At 33.1% G+C, this 24,306-nt stretch overlaps 1 protein-coding gene across 1 annotated transcript in view; it reads left to right on the forward strand.

Moving 5' to 3' along the window:
* MIB1 (MIB E3 ubiquitin protein ligase 1) overlaps nt 1-24,306 on the forward strand; it is a 152,708-nt gene that overhangs the window by 13,435 nt on the left and 114,967 nt on the right. Inside the window, exons 2-3 of the mRNA XM_074276439.1 lie at nt 15,275-15,446; nt 22,667-22,796. Coding sequence (XP_074132540.1) covers nt 15,275-15,446; nt 22,667-22,796 — 302 coding nt within the window. The remainder of the gene's footprint in view (nt 1-15,274; nt 15,447-22,666; nt 22,797-24,306) is intronic.

Genomic DNA, 24,306 nt, shown 5'->3' on the forward strand with positions numbered 1-24,306 from the left:
ATGCAAAGAGAGTTTTCAACATTCACCCTTGCAAAACCTTATGTTCCAAAATTTTCTCTCTCTCGCCCTGCCTCGTCCCCTAGAGATCATTAAACCAATATATGGTAAACTTATGCAATTCTTCTATACATATTTATTTTCCCATATATCATGTTAAACAAAAATCAGATCAAAAAGGAAAAAAAATGAGAAAGAAAAAAAAAAGATGAAAACACAATGTTATGATCCACATTCAATCTTCATAGTCCTCATTCTGGATGCAGTTGGTTCTCTCCATCACAAATTTATTGAATTGACCTTAATCACCTCGTTGCTGAAAAGAGCTACATCCATCAGAATTGATCATTCCATAATCTTGTTTCTCTACACAATGTTCACCTGGTTCTACTCACTTCACTTAGCATCAGTTCATGTAAGTCTCTCCAGGTCTCTCTGAAATCGTCTTACTGATTGTGTATAAAGCAGGACAAGAAGCATCAGGGGACTGGATGATATAAAGAGATGCTTCAAAGCAGGTATTTATAGGGAAAAGTAAGGCTGGGGAGGGGTGGTGGTGGCAGAAGATGTTTACTCTTGGCTTATTGGTTAGACCTCAATGGAAATGTGCACTTCTTAACCTTTGGCCAAATTTTGAGAAAAATAAGGAATAGAAACATGTAGTAAGACCCAAGTTTCTTGGTAACATGTTTTCTAGGATGCAAACTCCTCATTGCACTTGGATGTGTGGTTAACCATGCCTTATTTACTATAACCCAAGTCCTCTGCACTTGTCCTGGTGGGCAATAGCAACTTGTTTTTCTTCCCCTGCCCCTAACTAAAAACAGGTTCTTTGTCCCACCATTCCCATCTCTTATGGAGAAGGCAAGTACTTTGATATAGATTATAAAGGTGAAATTATACAAAAAATATTTTGATATTAGTCATGTTATGAAAGAAGACATAGACCAACTCCCTCTCCCCCAAAAAAACCCAAAACAAGAAAAATGAAAAAGTATGTTTTGATCTGCATTCAGACACTATCAATTCTTTCTCTGGAGATGAATAGCAGTTTTCATTGTTAAGTCCTTCAGAACTTTTCATAGATCATTGAATTGCTGGAATAGATAAGTCATTCCCTGTTGATTATCATACAATATTGTTTTCATTTTCTAAAATATTTTCCTGGTTCTGCTCATTTCAGTTTGCATCAGTTATGTAAGAGTTTGGGATCTCTTATGTTTAGGTTCAAATATAACCTTTGTCTTAATTCGTAAAGGTCTTTATAAGTTAACTTATTTATTATTGATATGTTTCTAATTTTTGCAGTCTTCTAACATATTATTCTCTTCCATATACATGATAGTCCAGCCATGGTGGCTCACCTCCTATTCCTGACACATGATAATCTCTTCTCACTTCATCTTCTTTCTCTGTGCTTTCGTACCAGCCCTTCCCCCCATGTTTTTCCTCCTAACTAATGTCTTCTAAAATTACTGGCTTCTTTCAAGACAGTTCAGCATAAAAACTTACAAGAATAAATATTGAAAATTATGTTTACATTTGTTTGGAAAAGTAAAATACTATTGAATGAAAAATTCAGTTCAAATTTTACCTTTTTCAGGTGACCTTTCCAGATTTTTTCTGACTGCTGTTGCTTTTGCCTCCACGACTACCTTATATCTACTCTATCTGTATCATATAATTTTATGTACATGTCATTTCACTTGTTAGAATATAATCTTCTCAAGAGTAGGATATGTTTTTGCTTTTTTTTATCCCTAGCACTTAACCTAGGCTTAATCAGGCACTCCTGATACACACAGTAAGCAGTTAAATCCTTGATTATCAGGTTGCTTTGGGAAGTAGTTGATGAACATACAAATAAAAATAATTATGCAAACATTATTTTGATGCTTTACATGATAGAATAAAATACTCATAATTAAATGTTAATTAAGTTCTCCCTGTCAAGTTAAAATAGCCCCTAAGTTGATAATTTATTCATTTTGGTGGGTTTCTGTTTAAAATAAAGGATGTCTATATTTCTGTAAAGTACCTACATTGTCATGATTTTAAAATAAAATCTCAGTTTAGCAAATCAAAAGGACCTGGCTTCAAAACCCACTTCTGGTGCATGTTGCTTTGTAATTCATTTACTGTTTTGCATTGTAAGAGAATTTTAGAGAGTTTCCTCTGAATAAAAAAAAGAGAGAATTTACTCTTCTGAGATTTCCTTTCACTGATAAAATCACAAATTTGGTCTCCATCTTTATGTGTAAGTATTCATGTTCTTCAGATCTATAGATACAAAAGATGAATAGTCTTTACTCTGTAGAAGATTACATTGCACTGGAAGTGTACATCAATTGGTTTGGTATTGGATGGATAATTTTAGAAAGAAAAGAGCATTAGTAACTAGATCAATCAAGAAAGACTTCAGTACAAAGAGCAGAGCCTTTTAAAAGAAGCTAAAGTTGTTTTTGTTTGTTTGTTTTTTTTAGTTTTTATTTACCAGATATTTGCATGGGTAATTTTACAACATTGAGCATTGCCAAACCATTTGTCCAATTTTTCCTCTCCTCCCCCCCACCCCCCTATGGCAGGTTGACCAATACATGTTAAATATGTTGGAGTATAAATTTAATACAATATATGTATACCTGACCAAACAGTTGTTTTGCTGAACAAAAAGAATCGGACTTTGAAATAGTGTACATTTAGCCTGTGAAGGAAATCTGAAATGCAGGCGGACAAAATGAGAGGGATTGGAAATTCTATGTAGTGGTTCATAGTCATCTCCCAGAGTTCTTTCAAAGAAGCTAAAGTTTTTAAGAGGTAAACGTAGGAAGGGAGTATATTCTAGGCCTGGTGACAATCTTGTGCAGAGGCATATAGACGGGAGATGAAATGTGAGGTTTGGGAACACCAAGGACAGAAGTTTAGCTGAATATAGGGTGCATGAAGTGTATTAATATGAAATTTAAGGTTAGAATAATGGAGCATCAGACTTAGAAAAGTTTTAAATAGCAAATGTGAGGAGTATGTATCTATTGCAATGAAAGATTTTTGAGCAGGGAATGACATGGTGAGGCCTGGGTTTTAAAAAAATTTTGGTGGGGTGGGGTGGGGAGAAGAAGCTATATGGAAGATGAATTGAAGAAGGAAGATCCAAAACAAGGAGGCCAGATAAGTTGTCCCTCCCCCCTAGGAATTCACTATGCATATACAAATGATATACGATGTAAATGGAAGATGATTTCAAAAAGAAAGCACTGGAAGAGTGTGTGTGTGTGTGTGTGTGTGTGTGTGTGTGTGTGTGTGTGTGTGTGTGTGAGAGAGAGAGAGAGAGACAGAGACAGAGACAGAGACAGAGACAGACAGGGTATTTGGAAACTTTTGTGGAAAGTTTTATTTTTTTTTAATAGCTTTTTATTTACTAGATATATGCATAGTAATTTTTCAGCATTGACAATTGCAAAACCTTTGGTTCCAATTTTTCCCCTCCTTCCCCCCACCCCCTTCAGATGGTAGGTTCACCAATACATGTTAAATATGTTAAAGTATAAGTTAAATACAATATATGTATACATGTCGATACATTTATTTTGCTGCACAAGAAGAATCAGACTTTGAAATACTGTACAATTAACCTGTGAAGGAAATCAGAAATGCAGGCGGACAAAAATAGAGGAATTGGGATTTCTATGTAGTGGTTCATAGTCATCTCCCAGAGTTTTTTTTGCTGGGTGTAGCTGGTTCAGTTCCTTACTGCTCTATTGGAACTGATTTGGTTCATCTCATTGTTGAAGAGGGCCATGTCCATCAGAATTGATCATCTAGTAGTGTTGTTGCAGTATATAATGATCTCCTGGTCCTGCTCATTTCCCTCAGCTTCAGTTCATGTAAGTCTCTTCAGGCCTTTCTGAAATCATCCTGCTGGTCATTTCTTACAGAACAGTAATATTTCATTACATCCATATACCACAATTCAGCCATTCTCCAATTGATGGGCATCCACTCTGTTTCCAGTTTTTGGCTACTACAAAGAGGGCTGCTACAAACATTCTTGCACATTCTTTCCCTTTAAGATCTCTTTGGGATATAAGCTCAGTAGTAACATTGCTGGATCAAAGGGTATGCACAATTTGATAACTTTTTGAGCATAGTTCCAAATCGCTATCCAGAATGGCTGGATGTATTCAAAATTCCATCAACACTGATATTCTTTAAAAACATACACACACACACATCTCACAATCTCCTTTTTATGTAGCGAATTTGATTTTTGACACTTTATAAATGTGTAGCTTTGAGAGGATGAGGATAGTAAACATGAAACTTCTAACACAACTGGCACCATAGTTGATCTTAGTTAAGGAAAAATCTTGATGTTTACTGTGCTTTTTGTAAGTCTCAAGAATAATGAATGTGGAACATATTTACCAGCTGACAGGTCATAAAAGGCCTTGTTTTTATTAAAAGTTTTAATTAACTTTGAAACCATCTTAAAATAGTTTACATTAATGCATAGAGAATTTAAAAAACATTAAGAAATATTACGTAAGGCTTTTTTTTTTTTTTAAACAATTTAAATCTTTACCTAGGATTAATTGTCAAAGTTAATAACCTTTTGAGAGGATGACATCTTTGGAGAATCACTGAATGATTAAATAACTATTATAGTTTATAAAGAATGACATCTAAATCTTCTTTCTTCTCAGCCATCCATTTTGCCAGAGATCTTTTTACTTTATAAAAGTTACCTTCTTCATCATTTGATCCATTTTAAGTTACTCTTTTATGAAGTTATTGTTTGTCATCTCACTACCATGTACTACTTTTTGTGAAATTTTCACTAAACCCTCCAATTTATATAGAATCTTTAAATTATTGTTTAACTTAGGATAACATCAAAAACAGGACAGATGGTGGTTTGAATAGTAATAGAATAAGTCAAAAGCTATTGTTTTAGGTAGTTCATTTATCAGTGAAAAGTAGATGGCAGATGTGGTTATAAAACTGAACAAAAAGAGCACAAAGATTCTCCAGGGATCATAGCATTTATAGGAAGCTTTGGAAATGAGAAGAGCTTGAAACTTTGTCAAAGGGAAAGGGATGTAGTCAACTGGTATGAAATGTAAAATTTGTAAGGAGCAATTCTTTTTTTTTTTTTAATTTTATTTTATAATTATAATTTTTTTTACAGTATATATGCATGAGTAAATTTTTTAATAACATTATCCCTTGTATTCATTTTTCCAAATTATTCCCTCCCTCCACTCCCTCCACTAGATGACAGGCAATCTGTAAGGAGCAATTCTTGTAGGGTCATAGAGGATCAGAGTGGGCCTGAATAACTGTGTGAAAAGGCATGAAGGGGGAAAAAAGTGAAAATATTCAAGCTACTTTTCTCCTAATAATTGTGTTTTATGATGCTGTCAAATGGGCAGATTTTCTTTTAGAGCAAATTAATTGTATTCTTGTTTTATCTTCTGTAGTGTTGATTATGGCAGCTTAATGGGTTGCTTTGTTTACTCTTTCAAATTGTTTCACAGCTGTTGAGTAACTTTGTTGGTATTTAAGCTGTAGAAACTTGAGTTTGGATGTGATTGTGTGTGTGTGTGTGTGTGTGTGTGTGTGTGTGTATTGCTTTCTTGCAATATACTTTGAAACCATGAATTATGGAAGATTTTTACCAATTTTTTTTTAACATAGCTGTTTCTAAAAGAAGTTTGGACATTTATTATGAGTTCATGAATTTTATCATCCTTTTGGTTTGAACTAGAAAAATAAAGTATGGAGACTTAAAATATTCAAATAGAGAATTGTGGAAAACACTTTTGGAAAATTTTTGAATAAATGCTTTTTGAGTTTTCTTTCTTATAGTTTTTCCTCAAGTCATCTAGCAAACTGAGAGGCATGCATTGTCAATTTAGAATTTTGATAACTTTATAATGGTACAGCTGCTATCAAATCACTTAACTTTTTAGTTTTCATGCTAAGTATAGATAGAAACTTAAAGATTCCAAAGTTTTGGCATATAGTAATATTACCACTTTATACTTATAAATTGAAGGACTATACAAAATTCTTTAATTTCTGTAATATTATGTAATGATTTGAGGTAGAATAAAAGACCTATTTTATGAGTAAGCAAGTGCACAGAGCACTGGGCTTAGAATTGGGAAGGAAGACTCATCTTCCTGAATTCAAATCTGGCCTCAAACACTTACTAGCTGTGTAACACTGGGCAAATAAGTTAACCCTGTTTGCCTCAGTTTCTTCATATATAAAATGAACTGAAGATGGAAATGGCAAACTACTTCATTATCTTTGCCAAAAAAATCCAAAATAGGGTCAAGCATAGCCAGACAGGCCTGAAAAATGACAGCAACGAACAACTGAACAGGAACTGAGGCACAGAGGTCACTCTTTCTTCCTAAGGTGACACAATAAATAGTAGAGATAAAAAATCTAAAGCTTATATTCCATCACCATATTTGGTGTTTTTTTTCTTTTACATGAGTCAAGATGGATGTTCCAAAAGAGATTGCAGAGCAATAGATGTTTTAAAATTGATGTATGTGATATTTTATAACTGACCCAGAATAAGGTAGTAATGCTTGTTTAGGGTAGCACAGGTAAGGAGTTGTTTTAAGGAAAGGATTTTATAAACTTTTTTTCTTAATAGTATTTTATTTCCCCCCCAATTTCATGTAAAGATAGTGTTCACATTTGCTTTTGTAAGATTTTGAGTTCTAAGTTTTTCTGCCTCCTTCCTTCTCTGCCCTTTTTCTAAGATCATAAGCAGTCTCTGATATAGATTATGCTTGTATGATCATGATAAACATTTCTGTTTTTCATGTTGTGAAGGAGGAATCAAAACAAAAGGCAAAAACCACAAGAAAAGAAAATGTAAACAAAAGTGAAATAGTATGCTTTGATTTTATTTAGGCTATTGGTTCTTTCTCTGGATGTATATAGCATTTTTCATCATGAATCTTTTGGAATTGTCTTGGATCATTGTATTGCTGAGAAGAGCAAAGTCTATCATAGTTGATCATCATATAATGTTGCTGTTACTATTTTCTCATGGTTCTGCTCACTTTTAAAGTGTTTTCAGGTTTTTCTGAAATCTGCCTGTTCATTATTTCTTATAGACCAATAGTATTCTATTTATTTATATATTGTAATTTTTTCAGTCATTCCCCAGTAGATGGACATCCCCACAATTTCTAATTTTTTGCCATTATAAAAAGAGCGACTGCGAGCATTTTTGTGCATGGATGGGAGTCCTTTAACCTTTTTTACATCTTTGGGCTATAGTCAATCCAAACTAGTGGTATTGATAGATAAATGGGTATGCACGGTTTGATTGCCTTTTGGGCATGGTTCTGAATTTCCCTGGAATGATTGAATAACTCCACCAACAAAGCAAAATGTTCCACCTTTCCCACTAGTTCTCCAACATTTATCATTTTCTTTTTCTGTCATATTAGCATATTTGATAAGTGAAGTATTAACTCAGTTTTTTTTTTGCATTTCTCTAATCAATAATAATTTAATTTCCTCTGAGTATGGATACCTTTTAATTTCTTCATCTGAAAATTTTGTCAGAAAACTTTCATATCCTTTGACCATTTATCATTTGGGGAATATCTTGTATTAAAGTTTGATCCAATTTTCTATATGTTTGAGAAATGAGGCCTTTATCAAAAACATTGACTGTAAAAATTAGTTTTCCAGTTTTCTGCTTTCCTTTTAATCTTCATGGCATTACTTTTGTTTGTGCAAAACCTTTTTAATTTAGTGTAATCAAAATTATCCATTTTGTATTTCAAAATGTTCTCTATCACTTGTTTGGTCATAAATTCTTCCCTTCTCCATAATTCTGACAGATAAATGATTCCTTGCTCTCCTACTTTACTTATGATTCCACCCTTTATCTCTAAATCACCCATACCCATTTTGACTGTATGTAGTTTGTGTATGTAGTGTAGTTTATGCCTAGTGTCTCCTGTACTATGACAGAAGCTGCAGTCTTTGGGTTTATCGAATAGTAGATTGCTATAGTTATTTCTACTGTGTCTTTTGAATCTTGCCTGTTCTACCATCACTCTGTTTCTTAGCAGTACAAAATAGTTTTGATGATTGCTGCTTTATAATATAGTTTTAGATCAGGTGTGGCTAGGCCATCTACCTCTACATTTCTTTTTTACCTCTTTCTTCTCTTGAAATTCTTGACCTTTGGTTTTTCCAGATGAATTTTGTTATTTTTTTTTTCTAGCTCTACAAAATAACTTTTTGGCAATTTGGTCTGATACTGAAAAAAATTAATTTAGGTAGAATTATATTAGCTTGGTCTATCTTTGAATAATTTATATTTTTCCAGTTGTTGAAATCTGATTTTATTTATGTGAAAAGTATTTTGTAATTGTGTTCATTTAGTTCCTGAATTTGTCTTAACAGATAAACTCCCATGTTGTCCATAGTTATTTTTAAATGGAATTTCTCTTTATATCTCTTGCTGCTGGGTTTTGTTAGTAATATCTAAAAATGATGTTGATGAACTGATGCTGAGTGAAATGAGCAGAACCAGAAGATCACTATACACTGCAACAGCAATACTGTATGAAGATATATTCTGATGGAAGTGGATATCTTCAACATAAAGAAGATCCAACTCACTTCCAGTAGATCAATGATGGACAGAAACAACTACACCCAGAGAAGGAACACTGGGAATTGAATGTAAACTGTTAGCACTATTGTCTATCTACCCAGGTTACTTATACCTTCGGAGTCCAATACTTAACCTGCAACAAGAAAATTGGATTTACACACATATATTGTATCTAGGTTATACTGTAACACATGTAAAATGTATGGGATTGCCTGTCATCTAGGGGAGGGAGTAGAGGGAGGGAGGGGAAAATTTGGAAAAATGAATACAAGGGATGTTATAAAAAAAATTACTCATGCATATATACTGTCAAAAAATTTATAATTATAAAATTAATTGATTTATATGGGCATAAAAATAATATAAAATAAAATAAATATGGTTTATTTGATATCCTGCAACTTTGCTAAAGCAATTGTTTCAAGAAGTTGAACATAGAATTCTCTATTCCATCTATAAAGAGTGATAGGTTTTTTTTTCCTCATTGCTTATTCTAATTGCTTCAGATTTCTTTTTCTTCTCTTATTGCTGAAGTTAGCATTTCTAGTATATATCCTAGAAATATACTTGTAATAGTAAATAGGTAATAGTAAATAATGGCTATCCTTTTTTAATTCCTGATGTTATCAAGAATGCTTCCTAATTTATCCTTATTACATATAATGCTTGCTGATAGTTTGATACATATTGCTTGTTATTTTAAGAGAAACTCCATTAGTTCTTATGTTCTCTAGTGTTTTTTTTTTTTTTTTAAATTAAGAATGGGTCTTGTATTTTGTCAAAAGCTTTTTCTGTATCGAGATAATTATTTAATTTCTTTTTGTTGATTTTGTTAGTGAAATGGTCAATTATTTGTTTTCCAATATAGTTTTTCTAATATTGATTCCTATGTTTTCCAATATAGTTTTCCTAATATTGAACCATTCCTATATTTCTGGTGTAGAGCCCACTTGGGCATAGTATATTCTTGTGATAAATTGCTATAATCTCTTGGCTATTATTTTATTTCACATTTTTGCATCAATATATTAGGGAAGTTGGTCTATAATTTTCTTTCCATTTTGATTGTTTAGTTATCTACACCATATTTTGTGTCATAAAAAGAATTTGGTAGGATTCCTTCCCCATTTTCCCAAATAATTTATATAGTATTGGAATTAATTGTTCTTTAAAGTTTGATGAAATTCACTTGTAAATCCATCTGGCCTTGTAGATTTTTTTCCCGAGGGAGTTCTTTGATAGCTTGTGTTCAATTTCCCCCCCCCTCCCCAATGGGGTTATTTAAAATACTTTTGTTTCTGTTTCTATTAATCTGAGAAATGTATATTTTTGTAAATATTCATCCATTTCACTTAGATGTTAAGTTTATTGGCATACAGTTGGGCAGAATAGCTCCTAATTATTTCTTTAATTTCCTCTTCATTGTGGCGAGTTCATTCTTTTCAATTTTGATACTGATAATTTGTTTTTCTTTTCTTTTCTTTTCTTTTTAAATCAGTGTAACTAAAAGTTTTATCTAGTTTATTGTTCCCCCTCCCCCCAAAAAAGTTCTTAGTTTTATTTACTTGTGTTCTTTCAGTTTTATTAATTTCTCCTTTGATGTTTAGAATTTCTAATTTGCTATTTAATTGGGGGGAGTTTAAATTGTTCTTTTTCTAGATTTTTTATTTTCGTGCCCAATTCATTGATTTGCTCTTTCTGTTTTATTCATGTAAGCATTTAGAGTTAATTTTCCCTAAGAACAGCTTTAACTGCAAATATAAAAACTTCCATTTTGTCTCATTATTGTCAGATGAAATTTTTGATTCTTTTTATGATTTGTTATTTGACCTATTCATTGTTCAGGATCAGATTAGTTTTCAATTAATTTTTAGTCTATTTTTTCACGGTCCTTTATAATGTAATTTTTATTGCATTGTGATATCATCCGAAAAGGTTGCATTAAATATTTCTGCTTTTCTGCATTTGTTTTTATGCCCTAATATACGCTCCATTTTTGTGTAGGTGCCATGTACCACTGAGAAAAAGGTATATTCTTTTCTGTCCCCACTTAGTTTTTTCCAGAAGTCTATCATATCTAACTTTTCTAAGATTCTCTTCATTTCCTTAACTTCTTTTATTTTGTGATTAGGTTTACATAGTTGTGAAAGGAGTTATGAAAGAAGTTTTGCTATTTTTTCCTATGACTCACTTGAGACTTTCCTATGACTCTCTAAGAATTTGGATGTTATATGACTTGATGAATATATATTGATATTGCTTCATTATCTATAGTACCTTTTTAGTATGATGTATTTCCTTCCTTAACTTTTAATTAGACCTTTTTGCTTTTGATTTGTTTGAGGCCAGTATTTTACCCTGCCTTTTTTTAAAAAAAAAAAAAATTCAGATGGAGCGTAATACATTCTGCTTCAGTCTTTTACCTTTAATATGTGTGTATCTCTATGCTTTAGATGTGTTTCTTGTACACAACATATTGTAGGATTGTTTTTTAATCCATTCTGCTTCCATTTTAAGGGAGAGTTTATGCCATTCACAATCACAGTTATGATTAGTGACTGTATTTCCCTCTATCCTATTTTTCCTTTTGCTTATAATTTCATTATTTATTTATTTGTGATGAGTATGTTATTTATTATATATTCATAATTAATTATAAATTTCACCCTATCCCTCCTCCCCAGTGGTTTTTTTTCCCTTAATCTCGCCTTCCTCAATCTGCCCTCCCTTCTATACACTTCCCTCACTTCTTCCCTCTCTTCTTTTAGCCCCTTCCTTTTCTTTCTTTCCCTTTCCCTTTCTACTTTACCTATAGTATAAGATAAATTTCTATGTCCAATTGAATGTGTTATTAAAGCCAAGGTTTAAGAGCAAGGTTCAAACAATAGTTCTTCCATCCCTTCTTTCTTTCTCCTATGGTAGTTTTTTTGCACCTCTTCATATGATGTAATTAACCTAATCAGCCTCCCCTTTTCTATGCCCCTGTTACAATCCTAATTTTTTAAAAAATCATGTTAAAGTCAACTTAATACATCCGCACCCTCTGTTTCTGTAAACTACTACCTGCCTTAATAGTGATACAATCTCAAGAATTATAAAATATATTCACATGTAGAAATGTACACAGTTTAATCTTATTGAATAACGTGCTTTATTATTTCCTGTTTACCTTTTATGCTTTTTTTAAGTTTTAAGTCTTGAGTATTTGAAGATCATATTTTCTGTTCAGCTTTAGTCTTTTCATCAGGAAAGTTTGAAAGCCTTGTCTTTTATTGAATGTTAATTTTTCCTCCAGAAAGAGTATGCTCAATTTTTCTTGGTTGTATTCTATCCTCTGCCTTCTGGAAGAAATATCATTTTCCAAGTCCTCTGATCATTTACTGTGGAAGGGAAAGCTTGTGTAATCTTAATTGTAGCTCCTTGATATTTAAATTGTTTCTTTTTGGCTGCTTGCAGCATTTTCTCCTTGACCTGATAGTTTTGGAATTTGGCTACAATATTTCTTGGAATTTTCACATAAGAATCTCAAGAAGTGATGAGTGGATTTTTTCAGTGACAATTTTCTCTCTGGTTCTAGGTTATCAGGACAATTTTCCTTGATAATTTCTTGAAAATGTTGTCCAGGTGTTTTTTTTTTTTTTCTTCTTTTTTTATCATGGTACTTCAATAATTCTTAAATTCTCTCTCCTATATTTATTTTTCCAGGTCATCTGTTGTAGAAAAATAATAATTTTTATGATAATCAAGATGATATGTGTAATGAATATACTAATAATTTGGATCTCTCAGAGAAGCCTTTTCTGGTTTAGGAGTCTTGAAGTAATCCATCTTTTTTTTTTTTTTTTTTTTTTTTTTTCCTCCTTTTTGCTGAGGCAATTAGGGTTAAGTGACTTGCCCAGGATCACACAAATAGGAAGAGTTAAATGTCTGAGACCAGATTTAAACTCTGGTCCTCCTGACTTCAGAGCTGGTATCCACTGCACCGCCTAGCTCTGATCCATCAATGCTTCACAACATTGTCCTGTATGTATTAAGTGAATCAAAGACTGTGGAACCTGTTTCTATCAAAATTCTGGGTCTTGTCCCCTCATTAAATAACAATCCCCATGATTTGAAACAATCATTTATGAATTGCTTCTACTGGATTAGAGGGCACCCTTATTCACCCTTATTGTCCTGCATACATGAGTTTGTCATGGGAATCTACTTCTCCCTGCCTTCCCATTTATGATTTATATATAAAACCTCTACCTTTCCTGTAGCAGGAGGAGGTTTCCTGCCCAGCTTCCCTTTTGCAAGTTATATTCTTCACTTCAAAACTGATTAATTAAACTGCTACTTGATCTCTAAAAAAAGCTGTCTGTAGGTTTGCTCTGTGAGCCTCCAGCTATACATAGTTTAGAGACAAAATAGTAAAACTCAATTATCAGTTATTTTTCCAGTGTTTTTTTACATTCTCTTGCCTTTTTTTTTTTCCCCATTCTTTTGGTTTTGTTTCACTGATTCTTGATGCCTCATAGTCATTAGCTTCCACTTGCCTAATTCTAATTTTTAAGGAATCATTTTCTCCAGTTAGCTTTTGTACCTCTTTTTCCATTTGGACAATTCTACTTTTAAAGGAGGTTTTCATCATAGATTCCCACTCCGCCTCCCCAAATTTGACTAATTTTATTTTTTAAGGAGTTGTTTTCTTTAGTCAATTTTTTGAGCTTTCTTTTCTAAACCACTGGCTCTTTTTTCTTAATTCTTCTACATAATTCTAATTTCTTTTCCCAATTTTTCTTCTACCTCTCTTGATTTTTAAAATCCTTTTTGAGCTCTTTAAAGAGCTTTTGAGCTTGAGACCAATTTATATTCCCTTTGGAGGGAGGCTTCACATATAGGGCTTTTGACATTGTTGTTCTCTTCTTCTATGGTTAGGGTTCCTTTTGGGGGTTTTTTTGGTCATTTTTAGAAGTTGAGTTCTGTTTCTGGGGATGGGGGCACTGTCCAAACTTATGCTAGGAACTAGGGGTGTAATTACTGAGTGCCCTGACCTAGTTGTACCTGTTGTGCTGAGGTTCCAGGCTAGCATTTACCCTCTATGCTAGACCTAGAGGCCTCTTAGCTGGCCCCCTGTGCCACTAACCTGCTAAGCCCAGGACAAAGAGATCCTGGTTGGTTGTGTTGTAGTAAGAATCTCCCACTGTCTTGCTTGTATACTATGTGCTTTGGGGCTGTGCTCCCCTTTATCCAAGTGAGAGAGAGCTTTTCTGAATTCATTTTCAATTATCTTAAGGTGAGAAATTGTTTAACTCTGTGTTTTTTTTTTTTTTTTTGTTTTTTTTTTGTGGGTTCTGTTGCTCCTTTCCTAAATCAAGCCTTTAAAGGCTTGATTTAATGTTCCCCTCCCTTTCCCCCCTGGGAAACTCCCTGGCCTCTCTGCCATTTTATCTGTTCTCCATAAACTTTAAAGATCTCTACCGATTTTTGTACTTTAAAAAAAAGATTTGTATCTATTTTGATATTAAACACACAAAAAAAGGGCATTTCCATATACATATATTTTGTATGAAACTGTAGATCTCTATTATATATATTCTTTTTTAAACTAAAACAAATTAACCTGTTGCTTTCAAAGCTCTGCTACTTGTCAATTCTTTCTGATCTTTCTCTATTCTCTTCTGTGAAGAAAAGACATAATAATCTCTTCCTTTCCCTTCATTAACCTTTTTTAAAATTTCTTTTCTCTCTTCCAGTCATTGTCCTTTTCCACCCAAATGTCAAAGCCTCAAAACATTTGCATAATCAAAGACAAATTTGTACTTTGGCTGTGTAAAAAAACAAGTCTTACTATATTCTTGAGTTCATCAAAATGAGTGCTATCTTTGTAATATCATTTTTAATTGTGGTTAATCATTGCATTGGTCAGAATTTTCATCTTTCAGAGTTGTTTTTCTTTAGAATATTATATATTATTCTTTGGTTCTTTCATTATATCGATGCATAACTACCCTTAAATCTTTTTCTTTTCATCTTTTTTGGAGTAGGCCTCCATACTTATCATAATTGAACACTAATTGAAATAACAAGAGAGGATTCAAGTATTCAAATACTTTTTTTTTTTTTTTTTTTTTTTGGTTAAAATGGTTTTTTGTCTTCTTTATTTCTCTAAATTAGGGATGGGGGGAGTCTTCTATGTTCTGCTTGGACAGAATCACAGGCAACTACAACTTCCCACTGCTTTGAATTCTAATAATTTTATATGGCCCATGAATGATGTTATTAATATCACAATGGGCCTTGGCAGAAAAAAGGTTCCCCACTCCTACTCTAAATGAAACTGCCACATTAGGTCAGTTTTGTATAGATGAGGGGAAAAGTGATGAACAATAGCATCTTTTAGTTTGTGAGGTAAAAAGGAATACAATATTGTGGTATATATTAATTAAAATAATGGAATTTTATTAATATTTTATTTTTAAGGAGAATAAACACTCTTATTTACCCATATAATTTGTTACAAATTCTTTAGATATCTTTTGTTTCCCTTGTTCTCAGTAGTGTTCATCGAGTAATAAGTATGCATTATAAAACTTTTAAAAATGTAAGTATGTGTCTTTTTAAAAATAGGCATCAAGCATGATGGAACCATGTGTGATACTTGTCGCCAACAACCAATCATTGGTATCCGATGGAAGTGTGCTGAGTGTACAAATTATGATTTATGCACAGTTTGTTATCATGGAGACAAACATCACTTAAGGCATCGTTTTTACAGAATTACCACACCAGGAAGTGAAAGGTAGGAAGTAAATCTTAATTTTACACACATAAGTTACTTGTATATTGAGAATGTATTTAGTCTTATAAATGACATTAGAAAAATCATGAACTCTTATTATTAATAAGTTTCTAGTGTAATTTTGGATAAGGTTTGCTAGAATGGTAGAGAGAAAAATCACTGAATCTCAAAATTAAAAGGAGCCTCAAAATTCACAGCTGAAATAAGAATACATTTTCTAACATATGTGATAAATGTTCATCTAACTTTTGCCTAGTATGTGAGGAAGAACCTAAGTATACCCAAACAGGCCATTCCACATTTGGACAGCTCTAATTATTAGAAAGGCAGCTAAGCTAGTAAGATGGTAAAATGAATAGAAAGCATTAGGCAGTCTCATCTTCATGAGTTCAAATCTGGCCTCAGACTCTTAACTAGCCTTATAAAGGGAAAGTCACTTCACTCTGTTTGCTTTAGTTCCTCATCTGTAAAGTCATTTAGAGAAGGAAATGGCAACCACTTTAGTATCTTTGTCAAGAAAACCCCACAAGAAAACATGAAATGTTGGACACGATTGAAAAACAATTCAACAAACCAAGAAAGTATTAGGACATTTTTTTCATTCTCTTTCTGTAATCTTGAACATTAATCTTTTTTTAATGAAACCTAACTTTTTTTTTATTTTGACAATAGCTTTTTATTTTCAAAATATATGCAAAGATTTCCCAATATTTCACCCCTGCAAAATCTTGTATTCCAAATTTTTCTCCTTCCCTTCTTTCCTTTCTCTCTCTTTAACCCAATATAGGTTAAACATGTACGATTCTTCTAAACATTTCTATATTTATCATGCTGCACAAGAAAAATCAGATCAAAAAGGGGGAAAAATGAGAAAGGAAAAAAAAGCAGACATATAACAACAAAAGAAACATAAATGCTATGTTGTGATTCACATTCAGTCCCCATAGTTCTCTCTCTAGATGCAGATTGCTCTGCATCACAAGACTGTTTGAATTGGCCTGAATCACCTCATTGGTGAAAAGAGCCACTTCCAACAGTTGATTATCTCATAATCTTGTTGTTGCTGTGCACGATGTTTTCTTGGTTCTGCTCATTTCATTTAGCATCAGATGTTCATTTAAGCCTCTCTGTCCTTTCTGAAACCTTCCTGCTGATCATATCTTATACACCAATAATATTCCATAACACTCATATGCCATAACTTATTCAGTCATTCCTCCACTAAGGGACATCCACTCAGTTTCCAGTTCTTGCCACTACAAAAAGGGGTACTACAAACATTTTTGCACATGTGGATCTTTTCCCCTTTCTTATGATCTCTTTGAGATATGGACCCAGTAGAGATACTGCTAGATCTAGGGGTATGCACAGTTCAAACCTAAATTTGGGTTAGCTTTAGGATGCCCTTTCACATTGTTTACTTGCACTAAATTTGCTGAAATTTGTATCTTAGATTTTTTTGCTTAAATATGTCTGTCTAGCCATGGCAAACCTACAAATACTTATGAATTTCAATTTTTAATTCAAATGTATGATGTTATTTGCCACACCATATTTCTTAATTAGATTTGACCTAATGTTAACTAGGGACAAGCTTTTAAAATGGAAAAGTAGATCAGAAAATTCTAGGTTTTTTAGCTTTCCTCCACAAACAAAACAGAAGATCATAAAATGTAGAGTGGCAAAAATAAACAAAAGTCAGAGTAAAGTATTTGTCTTCCTGAGATTACTTGAGAAGACCTCAAGAAAGATTCTGACTGCTCTAGAGAAGTGCCAACACCTCTACAATGACTTTGTTGTATCAATTAACAACAAACTCTGGGGGCAGGTAGATCTTGAAATAGCCAGGGCCTCAGGAATTTTCGCCTCTCCTGGACAATGTTGGGGTCTGATAGCTGCGTAGGATTTGATTGAAAGATCGACTGTGGATTCCAAATGCCAGGTAATAGCTGTGCTACCAGATGCCATCCTGGGCTGTGGGCACAAAGGAGCTAGCACATACCCAGTGAGTGCAGTAACAAAGGAATTAGAGGGAAAGTGACCCTATTGGGTGGGGTTTTTGCAGGAGATTGGAGTCCCTGATTTAAAGTTATGTAGAGTGGAGAATTGAGCTAAATTTGCAGCTGTTAGGGGACGGAGAAGGAGCATTTGCTGGGCAATGTGCTTAGGGCTTGTGTTAGGGTTAGAGAGAAGTGTCTGAGGTTACAGGTCCTGTTATAAAAATGCAGATTTCTGAATGTAATTGTGAACTCTTTTGACATTCATGTTCATTTTTTTCTTATAATAAGCCTATTTCATATAAGTTTTGATTACCTGTTGACAAATATTGCCAGAAATTATGAAATAAAATTGCCCTTAAGTTTTATAAGAAGAGGGTAAAGTAGATAAAAGAAAAAAATCCACTGATCACTACTTGAAATAGATCTCATGATGAAAATTTACAGGAATAATATAGCCAAGTTTCAAAGTTCCTAGGTTAAGGAGAAAGTATTACAAACAAAACTGTGGCGCTACAATCAGGTAAACATTAAAGACCAGTTATTATAAGGAACTCATTAAGGTCAACCCGTTTACTTCTTATATGTGAAAATGTTACTCCTTTCTTAAGACTATAATTTATTACTTGGATATTTTGGAAGAAAGGTTGTAACTGAGTTGATTATGATTGGATGATTCTAAGTAAGCAAATTGGGTAGGAAAAGTTAAAAAGGAATAATTATCTTGTACAAAGGAAACAGGTGGAGGACTGAAAGTACTCTCATCAGATTAGTGTTAAAGTGGGAACAACATAAACATCTAGGGAAATGAAAAAGTTTTTTAAATGTATAAAGCAATAAAAGGGCATGGTGGAGAATAAAAATGATGACATTTAACTAAATCTATACATTCAATGTCATTCCAATTAAATTGTCAAAATTTTATTTTACTGAATGAGAAGAAATAATAATAAAATTCATTTGGAGGAAGAAAATGTCAAGAACATAAAAGGACCTAATTTAAAAAAATGTAACTGGAGGAGTTTAATAGTACCAGGTCTTAAATTATAGAGCATCAGCAGAACAGAATAGACATGCAATTTACAACAGCAAATCTATAATAACCTTGTGTTTGACAAATTGTAAGATATGTTTTGGGGACAAAAATTATTATTTAATAAAAATTGTTGGGAAAACTGCAGAGCATTCTGACAGAAATTTGGCATAGACCAATATCTTATACTATTTGTTAAGGTAAAGTAAAAATGTATATATGAACTACATATAAAGTTATTGCCAGTAAATTAGGAGAACATGGAACATGATCTTTAGTAGATTTATGAATAGGTGAACAACTTATAAATAAAAAAAGATATAGACAAATAAAACTAATTTAAGATCAGAAGGAAAGCAGAAAATTGAGGAGAAAAATCTTACACAGTTTCTCATATTTCAGCTATATAAAGAACTTTGCCAAATATATAAGAGTACGAGTTATTCCCCAGTTGATAACTGGTCAAGGATATGGCAAATAATTTTTATTGAAGACACCAAAGCATTTTAGTAGTAATTTGAAAAAAATGCTCTAAATCATCATTGATTAGAGAAATATAAATTGAAATAATCTTGAGATATCATTTTACCCTTGTCAGTTTGGGTAACTCATAGAACAGGAAAGTGACAAATGTTGGGAAGGATGTGGAAAAATTGGGACATTAATTCACTGTTTGTGGAATTGTGAAGTAATCCAACCATTTTGGAGAGCAATATGGAATATGCCCAAATTGTTATAAAACTAGTTAAACCCTTTGATCCAGCAATTATCTCTATTAGATCTATTTCCTAAGATGATTAGGGAAAAGAAAAGTAATTTATATATTCTAAAATATGTAATTATAATCATAAAATAAAATAGTTTTCTTTGTGATGGTGAAAAACTGAAAATTGTTGGGATGCTTGTGAATTGGGGAATGGAAAGACTTAACCAAGAAAATGTTTTATATAGTAATAGCAGTACTTAAACAAAAACAATTCTGATTGACTAAATCATTTTTACTATTATAAATACCCAAATGAACTACAGAGGATGTATGAAGGAATATGCTATCTGCATACAGTGAAAGAACTGATAAATTATAAATATTCGCATTCTCATGTGCAACCCTCTTTGTTTAGATTCTGGTTTGTTATAGAAATACTTATTTTATTTTTTAGGTTCAGAATTTTAAAAAAATAATAAATTTTAAAAAGGTATGTAACATCAATAATACGTGACTTTTCAAAGTTCTTATCTGTGCTTCCTTGAGAACGTCTTTTCTTCTTTGCCTTAAAGTGTTTCATTATTCTTCCTTTTTTTTTTTTTTTTTTTCATTTTTGGCATTACATTAGCTAGTTTTCTTTTTCTAAGCCCATTTAAAAATTTTTCAGTAGTATTTTATTTTCTAAATACATGCAAAGATAGTTTTGGACATTCATTTTTTAAATCTTTGTATTTAAAATTTTTTCTCCCTCCCCAAGGTGCAATTCTTTTAAATATATTTCCATATTTGTCATGTTGTATAAGAGAAATCAGACCAAAAAGGAAAAAAAAAAAAACCATGAGAAAGAAAAAAACAAACAAAATATGAAAATACTGTGCTTCAATCCATGCTCACTTTCCATAGTTCTCTCACTGGATATGTATGGCATTTTTCATCCCAAGTCTATTGGAATTGTTTTGAATCACCACATTGTTGAGAAGAGCCGCATCCATCACAGTTGATCATCACATAATCTTGTTGTTGCTGTGCACAATGTTCTTTGATTCTGCTCTTCCAAGCCCAACTTTTGATTTTAAGTCTTTCAGATTTGTTTTGCTGTAAAAATTGTTTTCTTGATTTTTCTTTGGTTCATATATGAAGCCTAAGATTTTCTGAAGTCATTTACTTTCTTATGGTTCAATAATACTCTATTTCAATTATAATTTAATTTGTTCAGCTATTCCCATTGATGGATACCTTTGCTTTTTTTTTCCCCTTTCTTAAAATCTTCCTTTTAGAGTTCAATCTCCAAAGCTAAAATTTGGTTTGTTTGTATCTTTTTCTTAACTAGTTTTAACCTCTCTCTTAAATTTATTCTCTTCCTATTCTTCTTGCTTGCTTTTTTTTTCCTGTTAAATTTGGTATATTTCTGCACCAAACTCTGAACAAGAGTAACATTGGTTAAGGGGGTTTAATTGGATTGAAATCACCATCTGTGGAAGGAACACTTGCACTGATGAAATCACAGGTTCAAGGATAGTTCCGTGAAATGTTCTGTCTGATAAATGGAAACTACAATTATATGATGTTGGATTGAAGGAGAGATACAGTTTACATAATTACTAGTTACTCATTACTGGTTTACCTCACTGTGTGTTCAATTTCTGAAAAGTAACATTGGTGAATTAAATTATTTTAATGTATTCAGGTACTAACCACTGAAGGAAATCCTTTAATTCCTTTTGAAAGCAAATTTTAAAACATTAAACTCTTCCACTAGGTATGAATTCTGTCATCTTTTTTTAAAATGTAAAATTTTATTATTGGTTATTAATTTATTAATAATAATTAATTTATTATTAATTTTACTATATTAAATTTATCAGTAATCATAAAAAATAGTATTTTTTTAAAGAGGACATGTTTTTCTTTATTTTTATTGGCTAGGTTTTCTCTGGCCTTTGTTAGAGAAATAAACAAGGAATACTTTTTGGGGAGTACGGTGGTGGGGGAGCAGGGCCAGAGGGAGAAAAGTACCTTAAATTATGGGACAAATATCAGGAAAAGGTACTCTTGGTTAAATAAGGAATGGAGCCTGCTGTGAAAGGGACTTAAAAGAGTCCCTGGGAACTGCTTCTGAGAAGATTATACCCCTATTCTCAGGAAATCAGCCTGCTTATAGCTTACTATTTTTAACTAATTATTTTGTTACCTAGGTGCTAAGGTCAGTAATTTCATTTTTGGCATTCTAGAAACTTGCTAGAAGGGTAGAAATTGAGAAAAAAAAAATCATAGCAAACAGATGGTTCCTTTTGGGGAGTGGGGCTGGAAGAGGGCTTGATGCTAACATCTTCCAAATTATTGTTAGATCTGCAAAAGACCTTAAGAGGTCATTCGTTCATTGCCTTCCCTCTACAATAAAGGAAACTAAGATCCAAGGCTCACTCAATTTTTAGTGAAATTGAATTGAGCTGAGGTAGAGTCAAATGGGAATCCAAATGCCTTATCACAGATTTTTGGATTTGGAAGGAACTTATAGAAACTACCTTGTAAACATCTCCCCATAAACCCTTGGTCTCATGATCTGCCCTGCCTTGTATGAAATGCACCTTTTCCACCCCATCTGGACAGGTGGTTCTGAGAGATTGACTTTGTTCTGGTGAAATATCTCTCCCTTTCTGGACAATCTGTTATATATAGTTCCCTTGCTATCATAGGTACCTGTTTATACTTAGAGAGGACAGTGTACTGTACTTTTCAACTTGGTCTGCCTTTCCAATTTCTTCCCAAATCAAGCGAGGCTAGAATTCTGCTTCCTACTTTTCCCTTTACTCAAGGAATCTTAGAGTGTTGGGGCCGGGGAGGAGGAGGTGGTCGTATTTCTCCCTAGCAGAGGCCTATTCTTATGCCTGATCCTATGATTCTATTTTCATCATCCTGTCACTGGGCCCTGGCTTTGATTGGCTCCTTATGAAAATCTACTATGTATTGGTGTGAAAATATCTTTTGGGCTATGTGTTGAGAAAAAACATATGCAAAAAACTGAACTAGTTCCCTTCAGTTTAAATTTTTTTTTTTTTTTTTTTTTTTTTTTTTTTGTGGGATGAGGCATTCAGGGATAAATGATTTGCCAAGGTTTCACAGCTAGTGTCTAAAGTCATAATTGAACTCGTGTTTTCTTGAGTCTAGGACCAGTGCTATAATTCACTGCACCATCTAGCTAGCTGCCTGGCTACAGTTTTAATTTTTGAGGGCTTTCTTATCTGAAATTCTGTAATTACAGAGTATTTCTTGGTGGTAAAACATGCTGTTTTACTATTCCCCCTATGTTCTGTTTTGACAAAAAAAATCTAGTGAGAGGATATTTTCAGATCTTCAGTATATAATTTATCTTTAACATCACTTATATTTTAAATGACTTACTCATATTCATATTGTTTTAAAGAACCAATTAGATCTCTTTTTTATTGAATTAATCATATCCACTAAATATTTTTATCTTTAGGGTACTTTTAGAATCTCGTCGAAAATCAAAGAAAATTACAGCCAGAGGAATCTTTGCAGGTGCCAGAGTGGTTCGAGGGGTAGATTGGCAATGGGAAGATCAAGATGGTGGAAATGGAAGAAGAGGGAAGGTAAGGAAGTTTTTTTCAAAATGTCTTGCTCTTGAAAAATCTTGGAATGTTTCATCCAGAATATGTTTTGTTTAACTCATAAGGAATCTTTTATTTCTTTGGCTTAAGGGTATTATTCCCTTTAGCAATATATTTTTTTTAGCAATATATTTTTACCTCTCTGTACTTGAATAAAGTCTTTTTTAACTTGCTTCATAAGTTGTTTTGAATGGAAAAATAAATATCATTAATTAATTAATATTAATTAATATATTAATTAACAATTAATTAATATATTAATGGCCATCTTTTTGGTGATGAGCCTTTTAAGCACTAGACATACTTTTTGTTATCACATCCATACTCAAAAGGCTTTCTTGCTTGAAAAGATTGACCAGAAATTATCTTCTACTAAATTAACTTGAGAGCCCTGAGTCACTAGCATGTTATATAATGAGACATTAGAGAGTAGAATAGATGCTAAAGGTCCTAAAACAATGATAACTTCTCATTAGGTATTTACCTCATGATTTGGTTCAAGTTACCTCATCATTTTGAGGTTCCATTTACCTCATCAATAGTATATCATTTTTGTAATATATTGCTGTAATCTCCTTGCCAGTATTTTATTTAAATTGTTTGCATTGATATTTCCTTATTTCAGTATTCAAATGCAGTGAGCAGTGTCAATTAGAATTCTCAATAAGATTAAGTGAGGTCTAGTGGCAGGATTCGGGGTACAGGGAGTCACATAGAGCTCCCCTGCAACCCCCTTAGGATTCGGCGCAAGGATACAAAGTTAAATCAGGTCTAGTGGCGATGAGAGTCCCCTGCAAATGAATTTACAGGCCGTAAACCTAGATGGGTAAAAAGATGTTTATTGCCAGGTTTGGAAGCAAGGTTAAGGTCTGGTTAGTAAAGGCATTAGATAGAGGAAGATATATGCCGAAAGCGGCGGGGACAGAGAATCTCTGATGGAAACATCTTGGCTGGCATCTTTCAAATCTCTGACCCCCCAAGATGATTCTAGCTTTGCTGTTTTTATCTGCTTGAAGAAGCAATGGGCGGAGCTCAGGTTAATTCCTTGAAGGCCAGATTTTTGGCGGGCTTTATCCAAGTCAGCTCAGATCCGGTGGGGGGGCTGGGTACAAGCCCAAACTAGTTTGACCAGATCTTGTATCAAAGGGGGCTGAAAACCCAAACCAGCTAGGGGCTGGGTACAGCCCAAACTGGCTCAGATATGGATCTTTTCCCCTAGGAATATCTTGTCCCAAAGGTAGATCAGACAAGGAATTTTAAAGGGGCTACGCCTGCAACATAACCCCCCTCAAGCAGTTAACTCAAATTCTTTTAAGAAAAAAATTTTGGGGCAGGGTCTCTTATTTGGGGAAGATTTTCTCCAAGGATCTTCAGAGAAGCAGGGTCCCCTCGTCTTGTTCCCCCCTCAAGCAGTCACCCCCAGATGCATGTGGGAATAGGCATGATGAACTCCTCTTTAACTGCTTCGAGCTGACAAGAGTCGTAGAGATTT

Source organism: Sminthopsis crassicaudata, chromosome 1 (genome assembly GCF_048593235.1).
Source record: "Sminthopsis crassicaudata isolate SCR6 chromosome 1, ASM4859323v1, whole genome shotgun sequence".
NCBI lineage: Eukaryota > Metazoa > Chordata > Mammalia > Dasyuromorphia > Dasyuridae > Sminthopsis > Sminthopsis crassicaudata.